This window comes from Lethenteron reissneri, chromosome 34 (assembly GCF_015708825.2).
Source record: "Lethenteron reissneri isolate LAM-NWPU_2019-01 chromosome 34, ASM1570882v1, whole genome shotgun sequence".
Taxonomy (NCBI): Eukaryota; Metazoa; Chordata; class Hyperoartia; order Petromyzontiformes; family Petromyzontidae; genus Lethenteron; species Lethenteron reissneri.
Genome location: NC_083812.1, coordinates 666,921 through 689,034, shown reverse-complemented (window position 1 = coordinate 689,034; position 22,114 = coordinate 666,921). Strand labels below are relative to the sequence as shown.

The following is a 22,114-nucleotide window of genomic DNA, read 5'->3' as shown; positions in this document are numbered from 1 at the left end:
CTGACGATGCTTCTGCTGCTGCAGTATCTGATGATTATGATGAAGCTGCTGCTGATGGCATTGTTGATGCTGTTGCAACAGCAGCAGATGATAATGTGATAACGATGCTGCTGCTCATGCTGCTGTTGATGATATGCTACTGCTGTAGAAACTGATAATGATAACGATGCTGCTGATGATGCTGATGCTAACCATGATGCTACTGCTGAAGATGATTATGTTAATTGTTCATCAGCGGGTGAAAAGGTGTGTCTCCTGCTTTCCGCATCAAGAGGACGTTGTGGGATTACGAGTGACGGATTAGGTGGATGAGAGCTCACGCCATTCACCGGCGCGGTGACCCCTTCTAGTGTCCATGGCCTGCATGGTGCCTGCACTCGTCCTTGATGATGCGGTTGTCAGCATCAGAAGCGTGATTTAGACTGTAGGAGGAATCCGATGAGCGATAAAGATCTTTTTCACAGATGTCCAGTAATTGGTGTGGGTGATGTCGATGATGATGATGTTGTTGATGTTGCTACCATTGTTAAAGTTGAAGTCATCATCTCTCTCGTTGTTGATGTTTTCTTGATAATGTTTTGTTTGTGATGTCCTTTGTTGATAATCTTGACGTTGTGATTGCTGTTGTTCACGCTGTTTATTCCCTTGTTGATGTTGTTGTTGTCGGTTACGTTGTTGTTGTTGTTGTTGTGTTGTTATTGTGTTGTGGCATGGGGGCAAAGGGGGACAGAGCCCCGCCCCACCCTCCACATTCCCCTCTCCCGACCCCTCTCCTCGCCCTCGTTTAGATGATGGGCCAGGCCAGAAGTCTGTACCACCTATGGTAGTTCACCTTCAATTGTACACAATCGTGTCTACCGCTCATCGGAGTCAATTACTTGGCACCCCCACTCGCATCACGTGGTTATCTCATCATTCATTGGCCACACGAATAAACTGGAACCTGCCCAGCCCTGCCACCCCAGGTGGAACCGACAGGTGACGTAGCGCGTCCTGCTTGGCTCATGGGCTAATCGGGCAGGGGCTATGGTGGAGGGGGTATTAGTTAGTGGGATATCGAATGTGCAATTGCACCTGGGTCGGGGGGGTCCAGGCCGCGGGCTACGAGGAGCTGGGGGCCGCGGGCTACGAGGAGGGGGGGAGTAGAGATGGGACCGGTGGTGAGCCCATGGCATTCCCAGTAACAGGGCCCAAGCCCACCACGCGACATCGCTGCTTTGTACATCTCTACACATTCGCCGAGCGCTGCCTTCGCCGTGTAGCTCATTGATTGCTCGTTTGATTGCAGTAGCGCCGCCGACAATTTGAGCGCAGGAGTCGCATGGGCATCGTGATGACGCGTCCCCCCATCGTGCTCGCCCTCAAGTCGGAAGCGACCGCACGGGGGCGACCATGAGCGACTCCCCGTTGCCTCTCGAGGGGGGTCCCGCCGCCTCGCCGAGCCCCCCGCGCTCCCCACGTAGCCCCAGCGGTGGCGCGTCCCCCCTCTCGGGGGGTTCCGCCGCTTCCTCCTCCTTCTACCGCGCGCGCTTCGAGGAGCTCTGCAGCGCCTTCGCTGCGGCGGCGGAGGCGACGGCGGGAGCAGCAGCAGCAGCAGGAGGAGCAGCAGCAGGAGGAGGAGCAGCAGGAGGAGCAGCAGCAGCAGGAGGAGGAGGAGAGCGCAGCGGGCCGACTCCGCGACTCTCCGCGGAGCGCGCGGTATCTTCCTGCTCATCCTCCCCGGGCCCCCTACGTCTCTCCGCCGACACCGCCGCTTCGGGGTCCGGCTTGTGGCCGCCGTCGGGTCGCGGCAGGCGGTTGCGAGACGCACGCAGCAGCAGCAGCACCGCAGCCACCGCCACCATCACCACGAAGTCCTTACACCGGGAGCGCGCCGGCACCAGCGCCTCGTCCTCCTGCTCCGTGGTGAGCATCAGCTACGTGGAGAGGAGCCGCGCCGTCGTCACCCCTCTCGGAGGGCCTAGGAGCTCGGCCGTCTCCTCCCCGGACTCCGCCGCAGTTTCCGTCGTCTCCCTGGGGTCGCCCCCTCCCCCTGCGAGTCCCGAGGGACGCGGGGGGCCGTGGGGGGTCCGCGGGGAGGAGCGCCTCGCCTCCTTCACGGCGCGAGTCTCGCGCCTGCCCCGGCCCGCGTCGCTGCGCGCGGGGAGCGGAGCGGAGCAGGAGGAGGGGGAGGAGCGCGCGACCCGGGGGGGGGTCAGGCGACCTGACAGCGGCGCCCTGGGCAGCAGCCCGGCACGGTCCGACTCGGCCACGGTAAGGGCGACGGTGATCGGCAAGACCCCGTTGCTTTGGCGTCGGGGTAGCGGGTTCGGAGATGGCGCTTGAGGTATTGTTAGGGATCGGGATAAGGTAACAGCTGGCGTTAATAATGCGAGGGTTAGGCTCTGGTTATTGCCCCCCACGCCCACGTCCCCACCACCCACCTCTCTTTAAGATGTGGTTCCTAGTTCGATAAAATGTTTCCAGTAACAGAGAACAAGTCGTCCGGATTCGGTCCCAGGGACAGCGCTCTCCACTCGAGTCGCAGTTCTTCCCGACCACGTGACGAACTCGGCTGCGCGTGCCGCCTGCTCACCGGCGCAGCGCCGCTGTCAGGGGACATTCACCGTCAGGGAAAGTGGAACAGAGGTGCTGGTGTACAGAGGTTTTAGCGGAGGAGTGTTTAGGCGAAGTCACCGATGATGATGACGACGATGTGTATAGCGCCGTAACGTGGCAAGCCATCGTAAGGGCGCTGGACAAACGGCAATGGCATGTTAGCCATGAGTCCAGAGATGTGGTGTCTATTGTGAATATTGAAAAGGTGAGTTCTGAGTGGGGTTTGAGTGACGGCACACGACAGCGTGGTTAACATAGGTCCCCGAGCGTAGCGAGTTGATCGGTCATCTGTGACTGCACACACACAACAAAATCCATTGCATTAATTTGGTTCTGCACTTAATTTGTTCAAATGTCAGCTCAGAGCTCGAATGCAGTAAATGTGACAGCGGTGTGGGATGAGCATTGCTCGTTGTCGCGGGGTGGTCGGCGTGGGAGTGCTGCCCGATGCTGCGTGGCCACAGACGTCGCTTGATTGGGTCTCAGAGGTCGCTCTCCGTGAGCCGCTTCAGGGGCCGCTCCCTAACGCGAGGGGCTTTCACTGGTCTGCGAGAGAAGCGAATTCACTCTTCGTCTAGTGATGTGAAACTTTGTGCTGTGCTTGCAAATTCTCACGCGACGCACGTGCTTTTTGCCCGGATTGCTCGTTGCTTCAACTCCCGTACTTCATTTGTTTCGCTTTTGTAATATTTGTGACCCACGCCCCTCTTGCAAATAAGAGATGTCTGTACGTGACTGAGTGGGTGCATCTATTTGCATAGATCGTGTGGCGAGTGGTGGGCGCAGCGGTTCGCGTGCAGCGCTCCGAACCCGGCGACCCGAGTTCGGTTCCCGGTCACGGCCACCACCAGTGACGATTATCTGAACCGGTCATCGGCCTCCCCTAGATCGATTCAGCCTCAAATGAGTAGTTGGTGCGGTGTGTAGTAAACATCGCCAAAGGCGGCCGGGCGTGGTGCTGGCCACCCACCCCTCAATTGTCGTTTCGGTCTTCATAGGTACTAGCAAACAGCACTTGCCCCTACAGTCTGTGAATACTATACGGGGGGTCGTTGTCGTTGCATGTACAGTATTTGCGAACGTAATGCATGGGTTATGCACTTAGCAGGCACACTGCACTAGGAACCCGGCAGACTCAAGTTGGATTCCTGCTCACGGCTAATGCCATGCAGTGACGAATTTCCGAACCATTCCTGAGCCTCCCCGAGATGGACTCAACTTGAAATGTCAAGATCATCATTTGAGGTTACATTGGTCACGGTTGTTTGTTTTCGACACACTGTGTGGAGCTGTATGTTGACATAACAAATTGTTGTTTGTATAATTGTTAGTAAGTGCGTGTGTATATGTGTACACATGTTGCCATAGATGCTCGCGAACAGCGCTTGCCCCAAAAGTCTGTTAGAGTTATACGGGGGATCTTTGTCTTGTATTTGTACGCTGTTGGAAGCGTTCGTCGTAATTAGCGGATGACACTGAGCTCGAATCTTCGGCCACGGATAACGGGGGCGCATATCTGAACCGGTCCCTGAGCCCCTGCTATGTCGACTCGGCCTCAACTGGGTATACTTCCTCGTGCAACGAAACTTTCGTTTCACTTTCTTCAATTCTATTGAAGCCGACACGCGGGGTCTTTATATATTGTATGAATGTATATGCCTGTGATTTGCGCAGCGTGTATTAACCGTGCAACTCGGTATGTGAGTGCGTGTATGTTTACGTGTCCTGTGCACGTATCAGGTAGAGACCTCGTGTATGTGCGTACGTACGTGGTCTATCGCGTGCGTCCTGTAGGTATGCGCACGCGAGACAAACACAGACGCCACGGCGCGTCGCTCTCCACCACCTCCACATTCACACGCCGAGTGAACACGGGGACCCCAGAACAGGGTTGGGGGGGGGGGGCATGGAGCTATCGGGGTCACCGATGGGAGACACGGGGACGCAGAGACAGAAGGATCACTTGAGTGGGAAATACTGGGGGGGTGGAGGTGGGGGAAGTATTGGCTCTGAGGATACGAGGACTTAGGGGGTCTCTGGGAAGAAAGGAGAGGGGGGGGGGCAGGGGTGTCCTGTGCGTGCGGGTGGAGAGTGGAGGGTGGAGGGAGGGAGACAGGCGGACGACCCGACGCCAAGAGGCTGCAGGATCCGGCTTGTGAGAGGGAGGCTGCCGCTGCCACCGGGGTGGGGGTGGGGGAGGGGGTCGGGGTTGGGGAGGGGGTCGGGGTGGCGACGGCGACGTGAGGATGTGGAGGGGGAGCGGGAGGAGGAGGAGGTGAGGGTGGAAAGGGGACGAGGTAGAAGCGGTCGAGCCGTCTCTGTTGGGCGGGCAGCAGCGTCTCTCGCCTGACCGCTCGCTCGCTCACGCACTTCGTTCGCCTGTTTGTGGTTACCCTGCTGCCGCACCTGGAGTCCAACTGGGGTCGTCGTCGTTGTTGTTGTTGTTGTCAGGAGCCAAGGTAAGTTGGACGGCACTCCTGGGAGACATCGGTCGATTGTTAGAACAGCGGGTGTACGGCGCACACACAGACATATGCACACGTACACAGACGCACGAACACACACACTATCGACACACACCACAGACACAGATACAAACACACAAATACACATTTGTTACCTGCCGCCTTAACAGACTGTTAGGGCTAATACTGGTGGCGAGCACTCGTTGAGGACGAGAGGGGTCGGTGGCCAGCACCACCTCCGGCCGCCTTTGTCTCTCGAGTGGCGATGTTTCCACATCGCACCAGACACTCATTTGAGGCGAGGTCGACCTAAGGGAGGCCCAAGACTGATTCAAATATTAGCCACTCGTATTGGTCGTGAGCGTGTGTTCACCTCTTTCTGTAAATGTATCACTGTGAAGTGTGTTGTGTGCAATGTGCCCGTGTGTGTGTGTGCACGCCAGCGTGTATTTGTATTTTTGAGACGCGAGCAGAACTTGCATTTCTGGTTCTCTCGAGATAGAATAGGATTCGTGGGATATTGTGTACGTGTGTGTTGTGTCATTAATGAGAAATCAGAATAATATAAAATAATGTACAGCTCCTTTGTCAATCCGCTGCTGCATGGATTAAGGCCGTCCTACGCACCATGTCGATCGTAAGAGTAGTTTGACCATACTTCACCACTCTGGTGAGTGCGGGTTGTGTGTGTGTATGTATACACACTTGTGTCGTGGAGAGCGGTGGTGTAATGGTTAGCGCTCTTCGCAACGAACACAGTGACCAGAGTTCGATTCCTACTGACGATCAATAACCGTGGCGAATATTTGAACCGGTCTTGGGCCTCACCCCCTAGCCTAGGTCGACTCAGCCTTAAATGAGTACCTGGTGCAGCGTGTAACATCAGCACTGGGGAGAGAAAGACGGCTGGTCGTGGCGTTGGCCATCCACCTCGTGTGCCGTGCCGGCCTTCGTAGGCGCTCGCTAGCAGCACTTGCCCCAACAGTCTGTTCGAGGCTAAAAAGGGGATCTTAGTTTTTTTATCCTATGTATGTGCGTATATGAGCAGGTGGGACAGTGGTTAGCGCACAGAGCTAGTGTACTAACCCGGCCACATGAGTTATATTACCATCAATAGCGCGTGCTATCTGAACCGGTCCTGGACCGCCTGCTCTTGGTCGACTCAGCCTAAAATGAGTGTGGAGTGCGGTGTGTTGACATCAGCATGGGGGGGAGGCAAAGGCGGCAGGATGTGGTGTTGGCCACACAACCACCTCCTGCGCCGTGTCAGAACGTGTCCGGACAGTCGACAAAGACACACGCTAGTGTTTCATAAAACACGGAATATGTTTTATAAAACACGGAATATGTTTCATAAAACACGGAATGTTTTATAAATTGGCTCCTGAATCTGTGGGCGGTGGCACTGAACAAGCGTTCCCCGCTTGTCGCAGAGGCTCGCGGTTCGAATCCGGAATGCCGCCCTGGTTATTACTGAGGGTAAATCTTAACTTAAAGCTTTCGTGACTGCAGGAATTCATATTTTTTGGGTCTTTCGGTAAAGTCGGGGTGTCTGAATGAATGGCGCCACGCGACGCGTGCTGCACTCCCAGGGGACGTTACAGATCCCCCGACGTCGTTCGAATCGAGTCGGCCGTTGCGTGCCGACACCGTGGGCCACATTTGCCAAATTCGAAAACATCGCACCGCAAATCGCTCAGTTGGGATGATTACACACGGAGCAACATCGCCCTGTCCTGTGGAACTTCTGCCGACTGTCTGTGTGACAAAGCAGCACCTTCCTTCTCGATAGCCCGCAGCTATAGGAACGACACCGCCACGGTAGCCAATGCGGCTAACTTTATATCAACTACCTGCTGTCAACTCCTTGTTATCAACTACACGTGTATCGTAGATACATCCATGGGTGGCATGGGGCTCTAGGAAGAGCCACGGATGCCACAGGCCTCGGCTGCACACACGTTGCTGTAAAGGTCACCATGAAGGAAGCGCGATGGCGAGGAGTGAGTGACTGAGCGAGTGGTGGCATGAATGACATTGTCCGTGATGAAACATCAAGTTCAAGTTCATTTATTAGGTATAGCCCTGTGAGCCATTCGGCTCTTGAATCGGGTGCAACCGCAACAAACAAAAAACAAAAACATGAACAAAAACATCTTAAAGTGAATATGAGACTGAGTGCAAACAGAAAATCCAAGAAAAGACAGTAAAATATTGCAGAAAAAGTACCGTACCCAAAAATGTGCAAAAATCCCAGTGGGATGCAAATCAAACAACAACAACAATCACAAGACAACATGAGGACCGAGGCCGGCTGGGAGGCATGGTGGGAGCCGCACGCGCGTGATTCATGGAAGCTGATTCGTCGGGGTTCTTTAAGGGACGCCTGCGTGAGCGATTCCAGAATGTAACCACGGCACGAGCCAGATGGACCAAGTGGGCCCCCATCTCTCGCTTGTAATGTTGCTGATGCCCTTATAAATAACCTCTTGACCTTTAATACTTCCCAAGCCACCCCAAAGATCTGGCTTGGGGGGCGGGGAGGGCAGCGCGCGGGTCAAGTGGGAGAGGAGGTGGGCGGTCGCTGCGATTCATTGGGAAGGAGGCCGCGAGGGAGGGGGGGGCAGAGACCCCCACACCTGTAGATTCATCAACACCGTCAGCTGATCAAGTTTCACGCGCACATCGCGGTTAAACCCGTTCCTCGACTCGAGGCAATCCGAGCCGTTCCATAAACATTTGGGAGGTAGGGGGGGGGCAATTATCTCTCTCGTGGGCGGAAATAATGACGAGGCGTTCGCGACACAGCGGGCCTGGGACTGTGGGGGGTGGAGAGGAGGGAGGGGTGGGGAGGGAGGTGGTGGCGCGTGGGGAGTCGAGCATTGGACAATTAGACGAATATTGATGGTTTGATAAGGAGATGGAGAGAGATAGAGAATGATAATCACGGTAATTTACAGTCCCGTGCCAATCTACTGCGGGCTGAAGGCCTCCTCGTGCTGTGCGGCCCGTGGGGGGCTGGGGTGACCCAACTTCCACACGCGACACCACCGCCCCCCACTGTGCACACAGCGACAAAGCCGCCCTGCACAGCCTTCACGGGCTGCTGAGGCTCGACGCGAGCGCCCGTGAAGGCAGGGGCCGCACACGAGGTAGGCGAGGCCCAGGAGTGGTTCAAATAATCCCTACTGTGATTGGTCGTGAGCTGGAATCGAACTCGGGTCGACGGGTCGTAGTGCAGTGCTCACCGCTAGACGACCGCTCCTCGCACACAAATACACAGACACACGCGTGAACACACAACCCGACACATTATACATATCCCATATCGGAAATCGAACTCATGCCTGGGATGGTGGGGGGGGATTGTACAACGCGCGAACCACTCAGTCCAATAAAGCCGGACATTCGGATCCTGCAACCTCCCACCTGCCCGCACCTCTTGCCCCCCCCCCCCCCCCCGTGCAGCAGACGGAGCGATTCTCGCCGCCGCCGCCGCCGCACTCCGATCCGTCTCCCCGCGCGTCGCGACTCGCCCAGGCCAGACACGACTTCTTCTTCGGCAGCTCCCAGCCGGAGACGCACGGTACGGGCCGCACGGCCAGGCAGGGCAGCGTGGGGCAGGGCAGCGTGGGTCAGGGCAGCGTGGGGCAGGGCAGCGTGGGGCAGGGCAGGGATGTGTCAGGCTCGCGGTGCACCCGGGACACATACCCAGGGCCCTGGACTCCGGAGGGCTCAATGGAAAGCGCCGTGACATTTTGACTGTGTTGGTATTCACCGTCGCGCTGCTGCTGTTCGGCGATTCCCGTGGTGGAACCAACGTCGCCTGTACACGCAGCAGTCGCCTCCTCCACCTCCTCCCGTCCCTCTCTCAAAGCCTCGCCTCTTCTCCAGTGCCCATTCTCTCCCTCTTCACTCCCCTCGCCCCTCCACTCCTTCCCGCCCCTATATCCCGTTCGTGATCCCTCATTATCCCGCTCTCTCTGTCACTTGTTCCTTAATCCTGGTAACACGCGCCTGCCATCTACATCATCCCATTCGGTCATCGTTCAGTAAGCCATGTCAAGCGCCTTGAGTGAAGAAGGGGCTCTATATAAATATACAATTAGATTGGATTATACCACGCGTCCGTTGTCTGACACGATGTCCGACGTTTCACCCAACGTGTTGGGACCTTATTTAGGAAGTTAAGTGAGTTTCCCCGTTAAGCTCCATCAGCACCGTGGACCGAAACGTCGGACAACTTGACGAACAAAACGCGGTGCAACCCGGAAATGCACGCGTCTAGAAGAGGTGTGCGTTACGGTTCGCATTTTGATTCTGCAGGCAAGTATGAGTGTCATTTTAATGTGAACAATGTAAACAATGCTGCCATTGTTGGGAGTGTGTGGCAGCGAGGGTTGGGCCGCTTGTAATGATGTGTCCCGTTGTATACTGTGCAGCGTGAGCATTGTTCATGCAAACTGCATCTCGCAATCGCCGAGGAAGCACAGACAAAGCTGAAAGGCTGCAACCAGGCGAGCCGGCACTACCCACAATTGCCCAAGTTCTGCGGCCCTCTATATATTACGACGTTTCCAGCCAATTAGTGAGTATTCATGCATGTGGGAGGAAACCGGAGCACCCGGACCAACAGCCACGTGTGTGAGAGGGGCGAGACTCGATCCCCGTGCAGAAGGGACAGATGGAGATGAGTCGGCACGTTGCTGTACCGCCATCTCCTGGCGAGCCAGGGTATGGCGCCTTCCTGAGGTTCCCGCCAACCCTCGCTGCTGCCTCCACAGCGCGAGATTACGGCGTGCGGGGCAGGGTCCGGAGGAGGGGGTGAGGCCTCTATAGAGACGAGCTTCTGTGTTTCGCAGTTCACTTTGACTCGCACTTTCATTTCCCGTTTTAACCTCAATAGATCCATTCCCCTCCACGGCAGGTTCCGCTCCGTGACTGATTTTTAACCAATAGAGGGCCCCCTTTGCACCACAGAGACATAGCCATGGCACGGCATTTGAATTGAATGAAGCAAAATTAAGGTAAAACAACCTAACTTATCTTGATTCAAAATTTCTAATTAAAGCTTTCGTGACTGCAGGAAGAACCAAGAATATTATCTTGATTCGTTTCGTGTAGTCATCAGTGACCACTCGGTTTAATCACAAGCCAGCCTATGTGTGTGTATATGCGTCTTTGCGTAAGTCTATGGGTTTCCGTGTCAGTCCACGGTTTATCTGTTGTAAGTGTGTGTGTCTACGTATATGTCGATGTCTATACGAGTGTCTAAGGGTCTCTATCATAGTCATTGGTGACCTGGCCAAGACCACCAACTCGCTAATCTTGAGGACTGGGCTCAATCACAGTAGATCAGCTGCCTATGACCTCTGACCTCTGAGTCTCACCCAGCCTCACCTCTCCAAACACTGAGCTCTCTCCATCCTCTCGACCTCTCCTCTCTCTCGAACGACGCAAATTCGTTGTCGCATTCCTCAGCCTCTCCTCCGGGTCGTCATGGTGACGTTGCCATGGCGACAGCGCGGGTGATGGACGGAGGAGGAGCCAGAGCCAACCGCAGCAACAACAACCGCAACAGCGGCGGTAGCAGCAGCAGCGGCGGCAGCGGCAGCAGCAGTGACGACGACGACGATGGTGGAAACCACAGAGCCCTGGCAGCAGCGGCAGGATCCAGAATCCCCAGCAACGGAGTCGGGAACCCGGCGAGGAACCCGGACAAAATAAAACCGAGCAAAACTTTCCCTGCCGCCACCGCCGCCAGCGGGGGCCAGAGGAAGGCGCGGAGTGAGGTGACGAGGGCGCGGATGGGGCGGAGCGGCGGTGACGACGAGGATGAAGATGACGACGATGATGATGATGATTCGTTCGTGGAGCAAGCACTCTTTAACGGCGGAGGACCGGGGTACGTAGCACAGACCGGGGTACGTAGCGTGGACAGGGGTACGTAGAGAGGACAGGGGTATGTAGCATGGACATGGATGGGTAGCGTGGACAGGGGTATGTAGTGTGGACAGGGGTACGTAGCGTGGACAGGGGTACGTAGCACGGACCGGGGTACGTAGAGGACAGGGGTATGTAGTGTGGACTGGGGTACGTAGCATGGACTGGGGTACGTAGAGAGGACAGGGGTATGTAGTGGGGACATGGATGGGTAGCATGGACAGGGGTACGTAGCGTGGACATGGATGGGTAGCAAGGGCTTCAGTCAAACTCCTTGAGCATTCCATAAATGTTTGTTTTTAAATCTGCATTCCTGAGAAAGTCAAACATCAGGTGAGGGAGAGGAAATCGTGTCTATAATCGTAGTAGTAATAATAATAATTACCTCTATCCAGGAGAGCCACGCTGAGTGGCAGGGTTCATATTTGTAAGATGTCCCCAGACAATGACTGATGAGTTTATGTTATATACGTGGGGAGGACACCGGAGCACCACACATTGCCCGCAGGGGCAATGCTGGATCCTCGTACAGATGGAAACAGATGGGTTTCCAATTGTGATGTGGCATTCATGTCACGAGAGGGGTACATTCCCATGAAGGCGATTCTTGGAGCGAGCAGTGCATCACCGTGTGTGAGAGGAGAACAACCCTGACTGGTTATATTGGCAGGGCTTTTCGGAAAGTTTCTTGAATAAGAGTTGAGCCGTTTAAATGTCACCCAGCTGCCGTTTACCCGATCGATCAGCGCGAAATCACGTGACAGGATCTTGAGGTCAACACGTGTTATTGTCTCGGGACCCCTCTTCACCCTCCAGGGATTGGGGGCTTGGCAAGGTGGGGCAGGGTTCCACGGGCTTCAGATCCAAGGGGGGTGCACAGGAGGGAGGGGGCATCCTCAAAAGGACCTCAGATTCGGACCGAGGACGTCCCGTGGCAGTTTCCAACAGCGACGTTTCGGCTGACGCTGCCGCCCTCTCACCTGCGTAACCCTCCCCGCCCCCCCCCCCCCCCAGGCTGCCGCCGCGCGGCGAGGCCGCTCGCCCTACGGCGGCGGCGGCGGCGTTCACTGCCGCCGCGTCCCCGGGCCGCGCAAGCCTCGCCTCGCTGCAGGACGCCTTCAGCCGCGACTTCGAGGAGATCGTGGAGGCGCAGCGGCACCGCGCCGCCTCGTGCCTCAGCCTCAGCTCCCTCGACAGCTTCGCGTCGCCGCCATCCACGCGCCGCGCCGCGGCCTTCCCCCGCGCGGGTCCCGCGGGCGCCGCGGCTTGGGCGGCCCCCGTGCCGCCGGCTACGAGCGGCCACGGCTCGCGGGCGGGGGCCTCGGCGGCGGCGGCGGGGAGCGGCGATGGCGGGGCGGCCGCGTGTAACGGGGCGTACGGCGACGGAGGAGCGGAGGGGGCGTCCCGAGGAGTGGCCAAGCGCGGGGCCGGGAGCACGCCCTGCAGGTGCTGTGGGGGCCATCGGGGGGGGGGGGGCAGGGGACGATTGGTAGATTCGTTCGGTGTTGATTGCTACCGAATGTTTAAGTGCGCGATGCGCGCGTCGAGTGCATGCGTGAGAGCAAGAGTCGATGGGTTGAGTCGTTTGTGTTGTTGTTGTGGTGGTGGTGGTGGTACGGGTTTGTTCATGCCCGTGCCCTTGTCTATGTCGCTGTGTTTACACGTGCGCATTTGTGCGTGTGTGTGTGTATCTGTGTGTGTGTGTATCTGTGTGTGTGTGTATCTGTGTGTGGGGCATGCGTGCAAGTGTGTGTGCCCACGTGTCTGTGTATCTATCTAAGGGGAGGGATAGCGTAGTGGTTAGCGCGCTGCGCTTCGAACCTGGAGACCCGAATTCGATTCCCGCTCACGGACAACACCAGTGACGTTTATCTGAACTGGTCTTGGGCCCTCCCCTAGGTTGACTCTGCCTCAAATGAGTACCTGGTGCGGTGTGTTAACATCGCCACTGGGGAGACAAAGGCGGTCGGGCGTGGTGCTGTGCACCCACCCCCTCGTGTACCGTGCCAACCTTCACAGGTGCTCGCTAACAGCACTTGCCCCAAGAGTCTGTGAAGGCTATACGGGAGATCTTTGTCCTTGTGTATCTGTGCGATGTGTTTGAGTTGGGGGCGGTGGTACATTGGGTTAGCTCACTGCATTACAAATCAAGTGACTTCAGTTCGATTACAGCCGAGATTAACATCACAATGGCAAGTGGTATTTTAACTTATCCCGCCCCCCGACCCCTCTACGTCGACTCAGCCTTACACTCAGCAGCAGATGCGGTGTGTAAATGCCAGGACTCACGGTGACAAAGACGACCGGGCGTGCTGCAAGGCTTACACCACGTGGTAGCATTGTTCCGGCCTTAATGGATACGGCTTCACTTTCAGCACTTGCCTCGACAATCGCTTTAGGCTATACGGGGGAGTTTTGTCCTTGGAAATAGAATTTGGGTTGCTTCCTGGAATCCCACAAAGCCTTCGGGGGACACTGCAGTAGCTGCACCTCGCGACGAATGCTCTCAATTTAAACATAGAAACAAGTGGCACCCCTCCATCAATCCAAATAACAACATCACTCAACACATTTTCGTCACTCGCACTGTGGCCTTAAAAAGAACAAGTATATAATCGGCGACGTTTCGGGCAACGACCCTTCCTCACAGCGCATCAAGAGGCCACAGAGGTCGAGTTTCATGTGCAATGCTTAAGGACCATTGCCCAGCACGTCGCCTGTTGTATTCTTGTCTTGTTAAGGCCCGGGGGTCCTTGGAGGATGTCTTGAGTGTGTGTTTTTATTTGTGCTTGTGCACCACTGCCCAACGCAGCAGCAGCAGCAGCAACGTCACAAGATAATCTCGTTATCGACCCAGCACTGGATGATGAAGGCCTTCCCACGCCGTGCCCATCCCGGGGCGGTTGTTGTTTGGCCATACTTCACCGCGCTCCTCGGTGTGGAGGAGGTCCCCAGAGATGGTTCAGATATCGCTCGCCACTGATGTTAGCCGTGGCGTATAACAGAGCCCGGGTCACGGGGTTCCCAGCACATTGCGCTGACCACTGCGCTGGGACCTGGGGACGGCTCTGAGTCCGTCAGCCATTCGTCCTTCTCGACCAATGTTGTATAACAGCGTTTGTTGAAGCAAGCCAAACCCTGCACCGGCTTCGGCTTTCTGGGCCTCGTCAGCAGAGTCCGGCCTCTTAAACAAATGCTGCTGCTGCGTTGTCTGGTGTTGGGGTCTAGAGCCGTCCACGAGCGGGTGAGTGAGGGTCGATGATTCCAGCGTGGTCAAGTACGATCAACACAATTACCCTCGAGACACACACAGACATTCAACACAGTCGTTTGAGGCGATACTGTGGCCTTTAAAGGAAACACAATAGGCGACGTTCGGGAAATGGCCCTGATTCATGGCACATGGGAATGTCTTCTGCCCGCGGTGGATTTCGTGCTTGATGAAGGGATGTGAAGGGATGTAGCTCTCAAGCGACGGGAACACCGTCGCATCACCGCATGCTGCGCTGTCTCGTTTGTCCGGACTCTGTCTTCTGACTCCAAACCCCGCGGGGGGGGGGGGGGGGCCGCCAGCGGGGAGCGACGCTTCAGCATCACTCGCTCTGATCTCTCAACAACACCTCCCACGCTCCCCACCACGCCAGCTGCCGTGCATCATCATCATCCTCTGTATTATCGTCAACGTCGTAATTTATATATCATCATTCTCACTGTCATTATAGTCATCGTCGTCGTCTGCAAACGATTACGTGTGGACCACCCACATGCACACACACACACACTTTGATGCACACGCACACACGATCAAACGCGCACACACACAGACACCCTCCCACCCACTCACCCACACACGCATATTCCCAGACCCCCACACACACTCTCGTATACATATGTAAACAAATGTAGACAAACGTCCACGCATCCTCACACACTCGCACATATGCAGACCCCCACACACATCGCCCAATCAAAGGCAAGGATCCCCATCCCCTATCGCCTTTAACACACCGTTGAGGCAGGTACTGTGAGCAGCAAGAACTCTGAAGGTCGCGACACCACGCGAGACAGGGTAGGTGGCCAGGACCATGCCCGACCGCCTTTGTCTCCTCACAATGCTGATGTTTACACACCGCAAGTGGGTACTCATTTATGGCTGAGTCGCCCTAGGGGGAAGTCTCAGACCGGTTCAAATATTTGTCACCGATGTTGGCTGTGAGCTGCAAACGGACTCAGGTCGCTGGTTCGTAGCGCAGTGCGCTAACCACTATACCACCGCTCCACACATGCGTACACACACACACACATCTTTTTACCCACACACACCCACCCGCACACACCCGCACACACACACACAAGTCACCCAGCCACTCGCACACTTCACCCACACACACCCATCCACCCTTAACCCACGAACACTTCCCCCCCCCCCCCCCCCCCCCCCGTAGTCCTGGCAAGCTGCGCGACCTCCACGCGATTCTGGAGCGGGTCGAGGGAGGCGAAGGCGCGGCCGAGCTGGAGGCCCCGGGGGTGCTGGCGAACGGCGCCGGGGGGGGCGAGGGGGGGGGCACCGGGGGCCTGGGGGGCCCCGAGGGCTCGCGCGGGTCGCCCACCCAGGCCGCACGGCGCCTCGCAGCCAAACTCTTCCACCTGGAAGGAGTGCGGCGCTCCGACGTCGCCAAACACCTGGGCAAGAAGTGAGTGCGGCGCGGAGGGGCGCGGGGCTCAGCCCTCCACTCACCGTTCTCTTGCGAGGGTTGGTCCCGATGCGAGGGTTGGTCCCGATGTGAGCGTTGATTCCGATGCGATTGTGGATTCTGAGTTTCACTCTTCAGAGAGCACTCGCTTGCACGTGAGGATGTGTCGCCGATTGCGCACATGCTACAGTACGCGTGTGCCCGTGTCTCGGTGCGCGCGTGCCCCTCAGCAACGAGTCGTCTCGTCTCGTGGCCGAGGAGTATTTGCGGTTCTTTGACTTCACGGGACTCACTCTGGACCAAGCGCTGAGGTGAGTGCAGTAGTCACAACAACAACAACAACATTGCCATTTTGTTGGGAAACTTCTGCTGAGTCTCAAGACTATTTTTCAGGAGGGTACTGCTTCCTTCTCACTCCTCCCTTACTGCTGCCTCTCTCCCTCCCTTGCTCCCTCGCTTCTTCCATCCCCCACACCCCTCCCCATGCTCTCTCCCCCCCACGCATTCTCCCCTCTCCCCTCTCCCTCTGTCTCTCCCTCGTTCCCTATCTCGCCCCCCCCCCTCTTTCCTCCCTCCGTCCGTCACGAACTCCCTTCTCCTCCGTCTCCTCCTTCCCCCCTCCCCCCCTCCTCCCCTCGTCTTTCACTCCACCGCTCCCTCCCTGCTTCACTCCTTCCCTCTCTCCCTGCTCCCTAGGCGCTTCCTCAAGGCGTTCGCGCTGATGGGGGAGACGCAGGAGAGGGAGCGCATCCTGGCGCATTTCTCCCGGCGCTACCACGCGTGCCACCCAACCACGGTGCCATCCGAGGGTACGCGACCCCCCCCCCCCCCACCACGGCCAGGCAGCTACGATGTTAGCGAGCACCTATTACTCATTCAGTGACGACGCAACTCCCCCCCCTCCTGTAGCGACATCCCTGGACTGTGCATTCCTGTCGGAAGCTTTATTTAGCAGAAATAAAGTCACTGAACGTTATCGTTCAGATTGCTACTGCTGGGCTCTGGTGACGTCATTGCAGTGCTGAATTAAAACGTGCGTCTGCATAAAAAGTACGCACGTTGATGTGAAGGAAAAGCACCATCTGGATTCGTCAATAACACTGCGGCTTTAAAAATAATAAAAAGAGGCGATGTTTTGGTCATAGAACCATATGTATATATATACCAGAGCAATGTGCCTTCTGCATAACATATGTCCAATGAAGAAGGATCCTTGCCCGAAACGTCGCCTATGATATGTTCCTGTTAAGGCCACACACAGTTTTAAGTATGTGAGAATTTTTGCCCGTACCAAAATGATGAAAACATCATCGGCTCTACAACTATCACAAGGTATGTCTGTATAAACTACACATGCTTGTGGTGAAACATGCAAACAAACATGCTTTGATAATAATAATGCACACATTGTCTTTGGAACGGATTGGCCTCCACCAGGGACAGCCTCCTTAATGGCCTTGTCTCGTCACCAGTATTAGAGCACAGGACACCAAAGGCGAACATCACAAAGGCAATGCAAACATCAATATCCTTAACACCTCCTGTATTGTTATTGACGAACATCTTGAGTTGTTGTTGTTGTTGACAGTGCTTGTGCACCACTACCAACGCAGCAGCAGCAGCATCACCACCCAGCAGTTTGTTACAATTCGGGTCGTGCTGCCGCCGTTTTGGAGTCTGGTCGGATTTCTTCATCGCTCGTAAACAAATTGGCGGTGGCGGTGGCTTGGGAAGCACGTCATCCAGCAGTGGGTTGGCCATGGCTAATGATGAACTTGCTGTCTCGACAGACGGTGTGCACACGCTCACGTGTGCCCTCATGCTGCTCAACACGGACCTGCACGGACGAGTAAGTACACAGGTGTACACACACACATAGTGGGTAGGTGGCCAGAACCACGCCCGGACGCCTTTGTCTTCCCGAGTGGCGATGTTTACACATCATACCAGGTACTCTTGTGAGGCTGAGTCGACCTTGGGGAGGCCCAGGACTGGTTCAGATTTTAGCCACTGTTGTTGGTTGTGAGCGGGGATCGAACTCGGGTCACCGGGTTTGTAGCACAGTGCGCGAACCACTTCGTCACGTGTGCAGATGGAGGTGTATCTACAAACACCCCAACACGTGTACAACACATGCACAACACACGTACACACACCTGTGCACATTCTCATACGTGAAAACATTCATACACATGTTTGCATAGAAACGTGTGGACACACTTGTCTACATACACATGCAGACACAGCACATACATGCACATGCAGACACCAACAATTGCACACATGTGAACTCGCACACACATACACGATCGTTTCTTCGCTTGGACACACGCACACCTCCACGCCTTGTGTGCCCTGAGTGGGGCCGATGTCTCCTCGCACTAACCATGTCTCTCTGTCTCACCTCTCTCACCTTTCCTCACCGCACCCGCGCCCGTTACTCCCTCACCCAGGCGGTGAGTGCCCTCCCTCCTTCCCCCTCGTGACCTGTACACATTGCTCAGGGCAATCCAAAGCCATCAGTAAGCTCAGGTCTGCGGTTAGAATCAGGGTCAGGTATGTAGAAAGGATATGCATGACATTTGTGGTTATAGGTCAGAGTCAGATGTGTGGTTTTGTAAGGGCTAGGTCTGTGGTCAGGGTCATGCCTAGATGTATGTTTAACATCAAGGTTGAGTTTGTGGGTCCGCTCAGGGTTAGTTTCTTGGTTTGTTGTCAGGGTTAGTTAGGTGGTATTGTTTCTGGACAGGGACTCAGGACCAGCGATGTGGTTATGGGAATACGTTTAGTAAGGGGTAGGATCATGGTGAGATCGCATGGCTAGGCTCAGGACTTGGGTCTCTGCGTGGTTTTTCAGTTGCAGTGCGCGACTCAACAGCATTATATTATCATTCTGAACGACGGTGCTGTAGCCGCAAGCAGCACTGAACTTAATTAATTAGCCGTATCCAATTAATTATGAGCGTTAATTATGAGCAATTCTCGTTGAGGGATGCGGTGAGTGAGCCGTACTCTCTAGAAATAGGGCGCCGAGAGGCTAGGACTAGCTCTATCCCTAACCACTCTAGCCCATCAGACACTAGCACTAGTTGTATCAGTAACCAGTGTAGCCAATCAGACGCTAGCTCGATATCCTGACCAAATTATCCAACCAGATGCTACCAGTATCCACAGTTAATCATACCCTCAGCATAACCACACTAGTCCAGAAGACCGCTAATCCTATTACTAAGCTTAGCCCCACATCCTGGCGCTTTTCCCGGAATCCATCGGCACCACCCTGTCTCCCTGCCGTTCTTGATTCGCTTCTCGCTTTTACAATCATAGTGTTGCTGTGTGGTGTGGAATAATCTACAATCGCTTGCTTACCCGAATGCTGGTGAACTCTAGAGGGCATTAAGTCTACTCTTCCACGTTCATCGGACGTCTTGGACGAGTGTAATAATGCTGCTCTAAAGACACCACTGCAGCCAATCGGAAATGATGTTGGGTCTCACGGGGGAGGGGCTGGTGGGGATGTGGGGAGAGGACATGGTAATGAGAATGATAAATTAATGGGCGCGGCATAATCACGTGTGGAAACAATGGGTCGCATACTGCAGGGTTAGAGATTGGATGAGGGATAGAGATTGGCTGCAGAACTGTTCAGGGCAGCACTGTTTTGTACTACAGCGACCCTGGCGTTCATTTACACACACAGCACCTCCCGCACCTCTCATTAGCACGGTTGGCTACGTACGGTGCCAAAGAAGTTCAACATATATACATGCAGCACTATTCAGTCTCACGGACAGCTCCATCCAGCACCACGGACAGCACCATAGAAGACATTTTAGAACCACATACATCTCCATTCACTACCATAGTTATCTCCTTTCAGTTACACGAACTGCTCCACTCTGTACCATGCAGAAAGTCCCGCTGAGTACCATGGACAGCTCCACTCTTATCACGATACGGTATTATAGTGTTGAGAACCACGTACATCTACACTCACTGCAATTGGCATCTCAATTCAGTACCACGGACATATCCATTCGATTCCATGAAGATGGCTCCACTTAGTACCCCGGACAGCTCCATTCGTTATCACAAACAGCTCAATTTAATACCAAGGGCATCCAGACAGCTCCATTCAATTTTCAGGACAGCTTCATTCGTTAACATGAACAGCTCCGTTCAGCACCATGGACAATTCCAGTTAGTTCCAGCCAATGGTTACGGACAGTTCAATTGAGTGCCGTGGACAGCCCCAATCGGTATCGGTCAGTATCCACAGACGGCTCTGTTCAGTACCACGGACAGCTCCATTCAGTACCACGGACAGCACCGTTCTTTATCATGAACATCGCCATTCAGTACCACGGACAGCACCATTCACGACCACGAACACCGATTAACACGAAGAAACCTGGGGAATAAAGATGAACTTATTCATTGATTACAATTCTGCGTGTACGAATAGATTATCTCCAAATCCTTTATGTTTACATTCTAAAGAATAATGGCGCACTATCTGATATGTTTTTAATAACTCTCTGGATTCTCAAGTCACTCAACTACAGGATTCTGTAAATATATAACAATGTACTATAGATTGACGTCATTCCACATCAATTCGCACTGCTATAGATTATCTAAATTCACACCATGAATCGCAAGCCATATATTCCAATAACTTGCACCAGCAAAGCTTCTACCAGCACAGGGGACAAATCGATAATATGTAGACAGTCAATAATTGGCAAAAAATATCGTCATATATAGAGGACTTCAGAGCTTGGGCAATTTTTAGTAGCCGCCGGCTCGAAGTACAACTTCTGCCTTCCAGCGTTGTCAGTACTTAATCAACGATTGTGAGATGCAATTTGTATGAATGACGACGCGATACATGAAAGTATATGGAGTAATCAATTTTGAGAAATGAGTTGCTTACGAAAAGTACCGAATCGTAGTGGCGTGAGTCATTCACTATGCAAGGCATTGATATGATGGCTATGTGGAGTCGATATAGCCAGTCACATGAATACGAACACAATGTCAGTTGTTTACCGATCAATAACACTCTATATAATACGTGACGTTTCAGGCAATGGTCCTTCTCCATGGCACATAAATGATGATGATGATGAAGATGAATTGCCCAAAGCGTCAGTTATTATATGCTTTTTCATTTTAAGGCCACAGGGTGATATTAATGAAGCTGTTGAGCTTTGTTGTTGTTGTTTGTCCTTGTGCAACACATCGAACGCAGCAGTAGCGGCATCACCAACATGCTGTTGTTCACATTTATTGGTCGTCTAAATGCGATCGCGTCTCGAGATGCGCCGTGAATAGCGGGACATGCACGTCAACTGGCACTGGCCCGAAGCCTCCATCGCTCTCCCCAAGCGCTCCGTAGCAGGCCTCAATGTGAGCCGGGCGTGGTGGCACAGCCAATCGTCCAGAGCTTTGGAGGCAATGGTTGGTGGTTCGTAACCAGATCGGTGAACCTTCCCAAACTCGCCGGGATCAGAGTTGGCCAGGAGATGGCAGTACAGCGGAGTGGGTTGTAAACTCGACCGCGCGAATCTTTGAGTGTTATCACCGTCGCCGTGCAGCAATGGCCCTCATTAAAAGGCGAGGCTCTCTTCGATAAACAAACGACTTTATCATCATTATTATTAGGACAGTTATAGTCGTGATCTCAGCACGCATTGCAGAATCTTGCCTGAAAGTGAACTCCGCTACCCATACATCACCACTCATCTGTGACAGAAAAGAAATCATTTCACAGTTACACTCCATTCAGAACTATTAATTTCAATTAACCGTGTGGAACACGTTCCGTTTAGCAGCCAATTAAAGTAATTAAAGGACACGTCGTGCACATTATCGTCAGCACGGTCATTATCACATGTGGCCCGTTGATCTGCAAAAGCATTGATGAATGGGACGGACGTCTATAATTGGGGAATCGATGTCTCCGATTGGTTAATCGTTGGCCGCTGTTGTGCTCGTGATTGGCGCGCAGAATATCGGGAAACGTATGACCTGCCAAGAGTTCATCGGGAACCTGGAGGGACTGGACAGCGGGCAGGATTTTCCCCGGGACCTACTCAAGGTAAGTGCGAACAACGATGACAGAGCACTTACATCCGAAGGGCGGCGGTGGTGGTGGTGGCTATGCACGTGGTGGCTATGCACGCGGTGGCTATGCACGCGGTGGCTATGCACGCGGTGGCTATGCACGCGGTGGCTATGCACGCGGTGGCTATGCACGCGGTGGCTATGCACGCGGTGGCTATGCACGCGGTGGCTATGCACGCGGTGGCTATGCACGCGGTGGCTATGCACGCGGTGGCTATGCACGCGGTGGCTATGCACGCGGTGGCTATGCACGCGGTGGCTATGCACGCGGTGGCTATGCACGCG

The 22,114-nt window shown here is 54.6% G+C and overlaps 1 protein-coding gene across 5 annotated transcripts in view; it reads left to right on the top strand.

Moving 5' to 3' along the window:
* LOC133350508 (PH and SEC7 domain-containing protein 1-like) overlaps window positions 1-22,114 on the top strand; it is a 51,270-nt gene that overhangs the window by 5,629 nt on the left and 23,527 nt on the right. For 2 of the 5 annotated variants that reach the window (XM_061564860.1, XM_061564861.1), the window contains 9 exons: window positions 1,289-2,253; window positions 8,532-8,649; window positions 10,545-10,968; window positions 12,021-12,452; window positions 15,452-15,700; window positions 15,931-16,011; window positions 16,397-16,509; window positions 17,491-17,549; window positions 21,714-21,803. In XM_061564860.1, the coding sequence (XP_061420844.1) occupies window positions 1,393-2,253; window positions 8,532-8,649; window positions 10,545-10,968; window positions 12,021-12,452; window positions 15,452-15,700; window positions 15,931-16,011; window positions 16,397-16,509; window positions 17,491-17,549; window positions 21,714-21,803 (2,427 nt within the window). In that variant the 5' untranslated portion in view covers window positions 1,289-1,392. Of the gene's footprint in view, window positions 1-1,288; window positions 2,254-4,913; window positions 5,058-8,531; window positions 8,650-10,544; window positions 10,969-12,020; window positions 12,453-15,451; window positions 15,701-15,930; window positions 16,012-16,396; window positions 16,510-17,490; window positions 17,550-21,713; window positions 21,804-22,114 lie in introns of those variants that run through there. The other 3 variants (XM_061564862.1, XM_061564863.1, XM_061564864.1) reach the window with 3 other exon arrangements.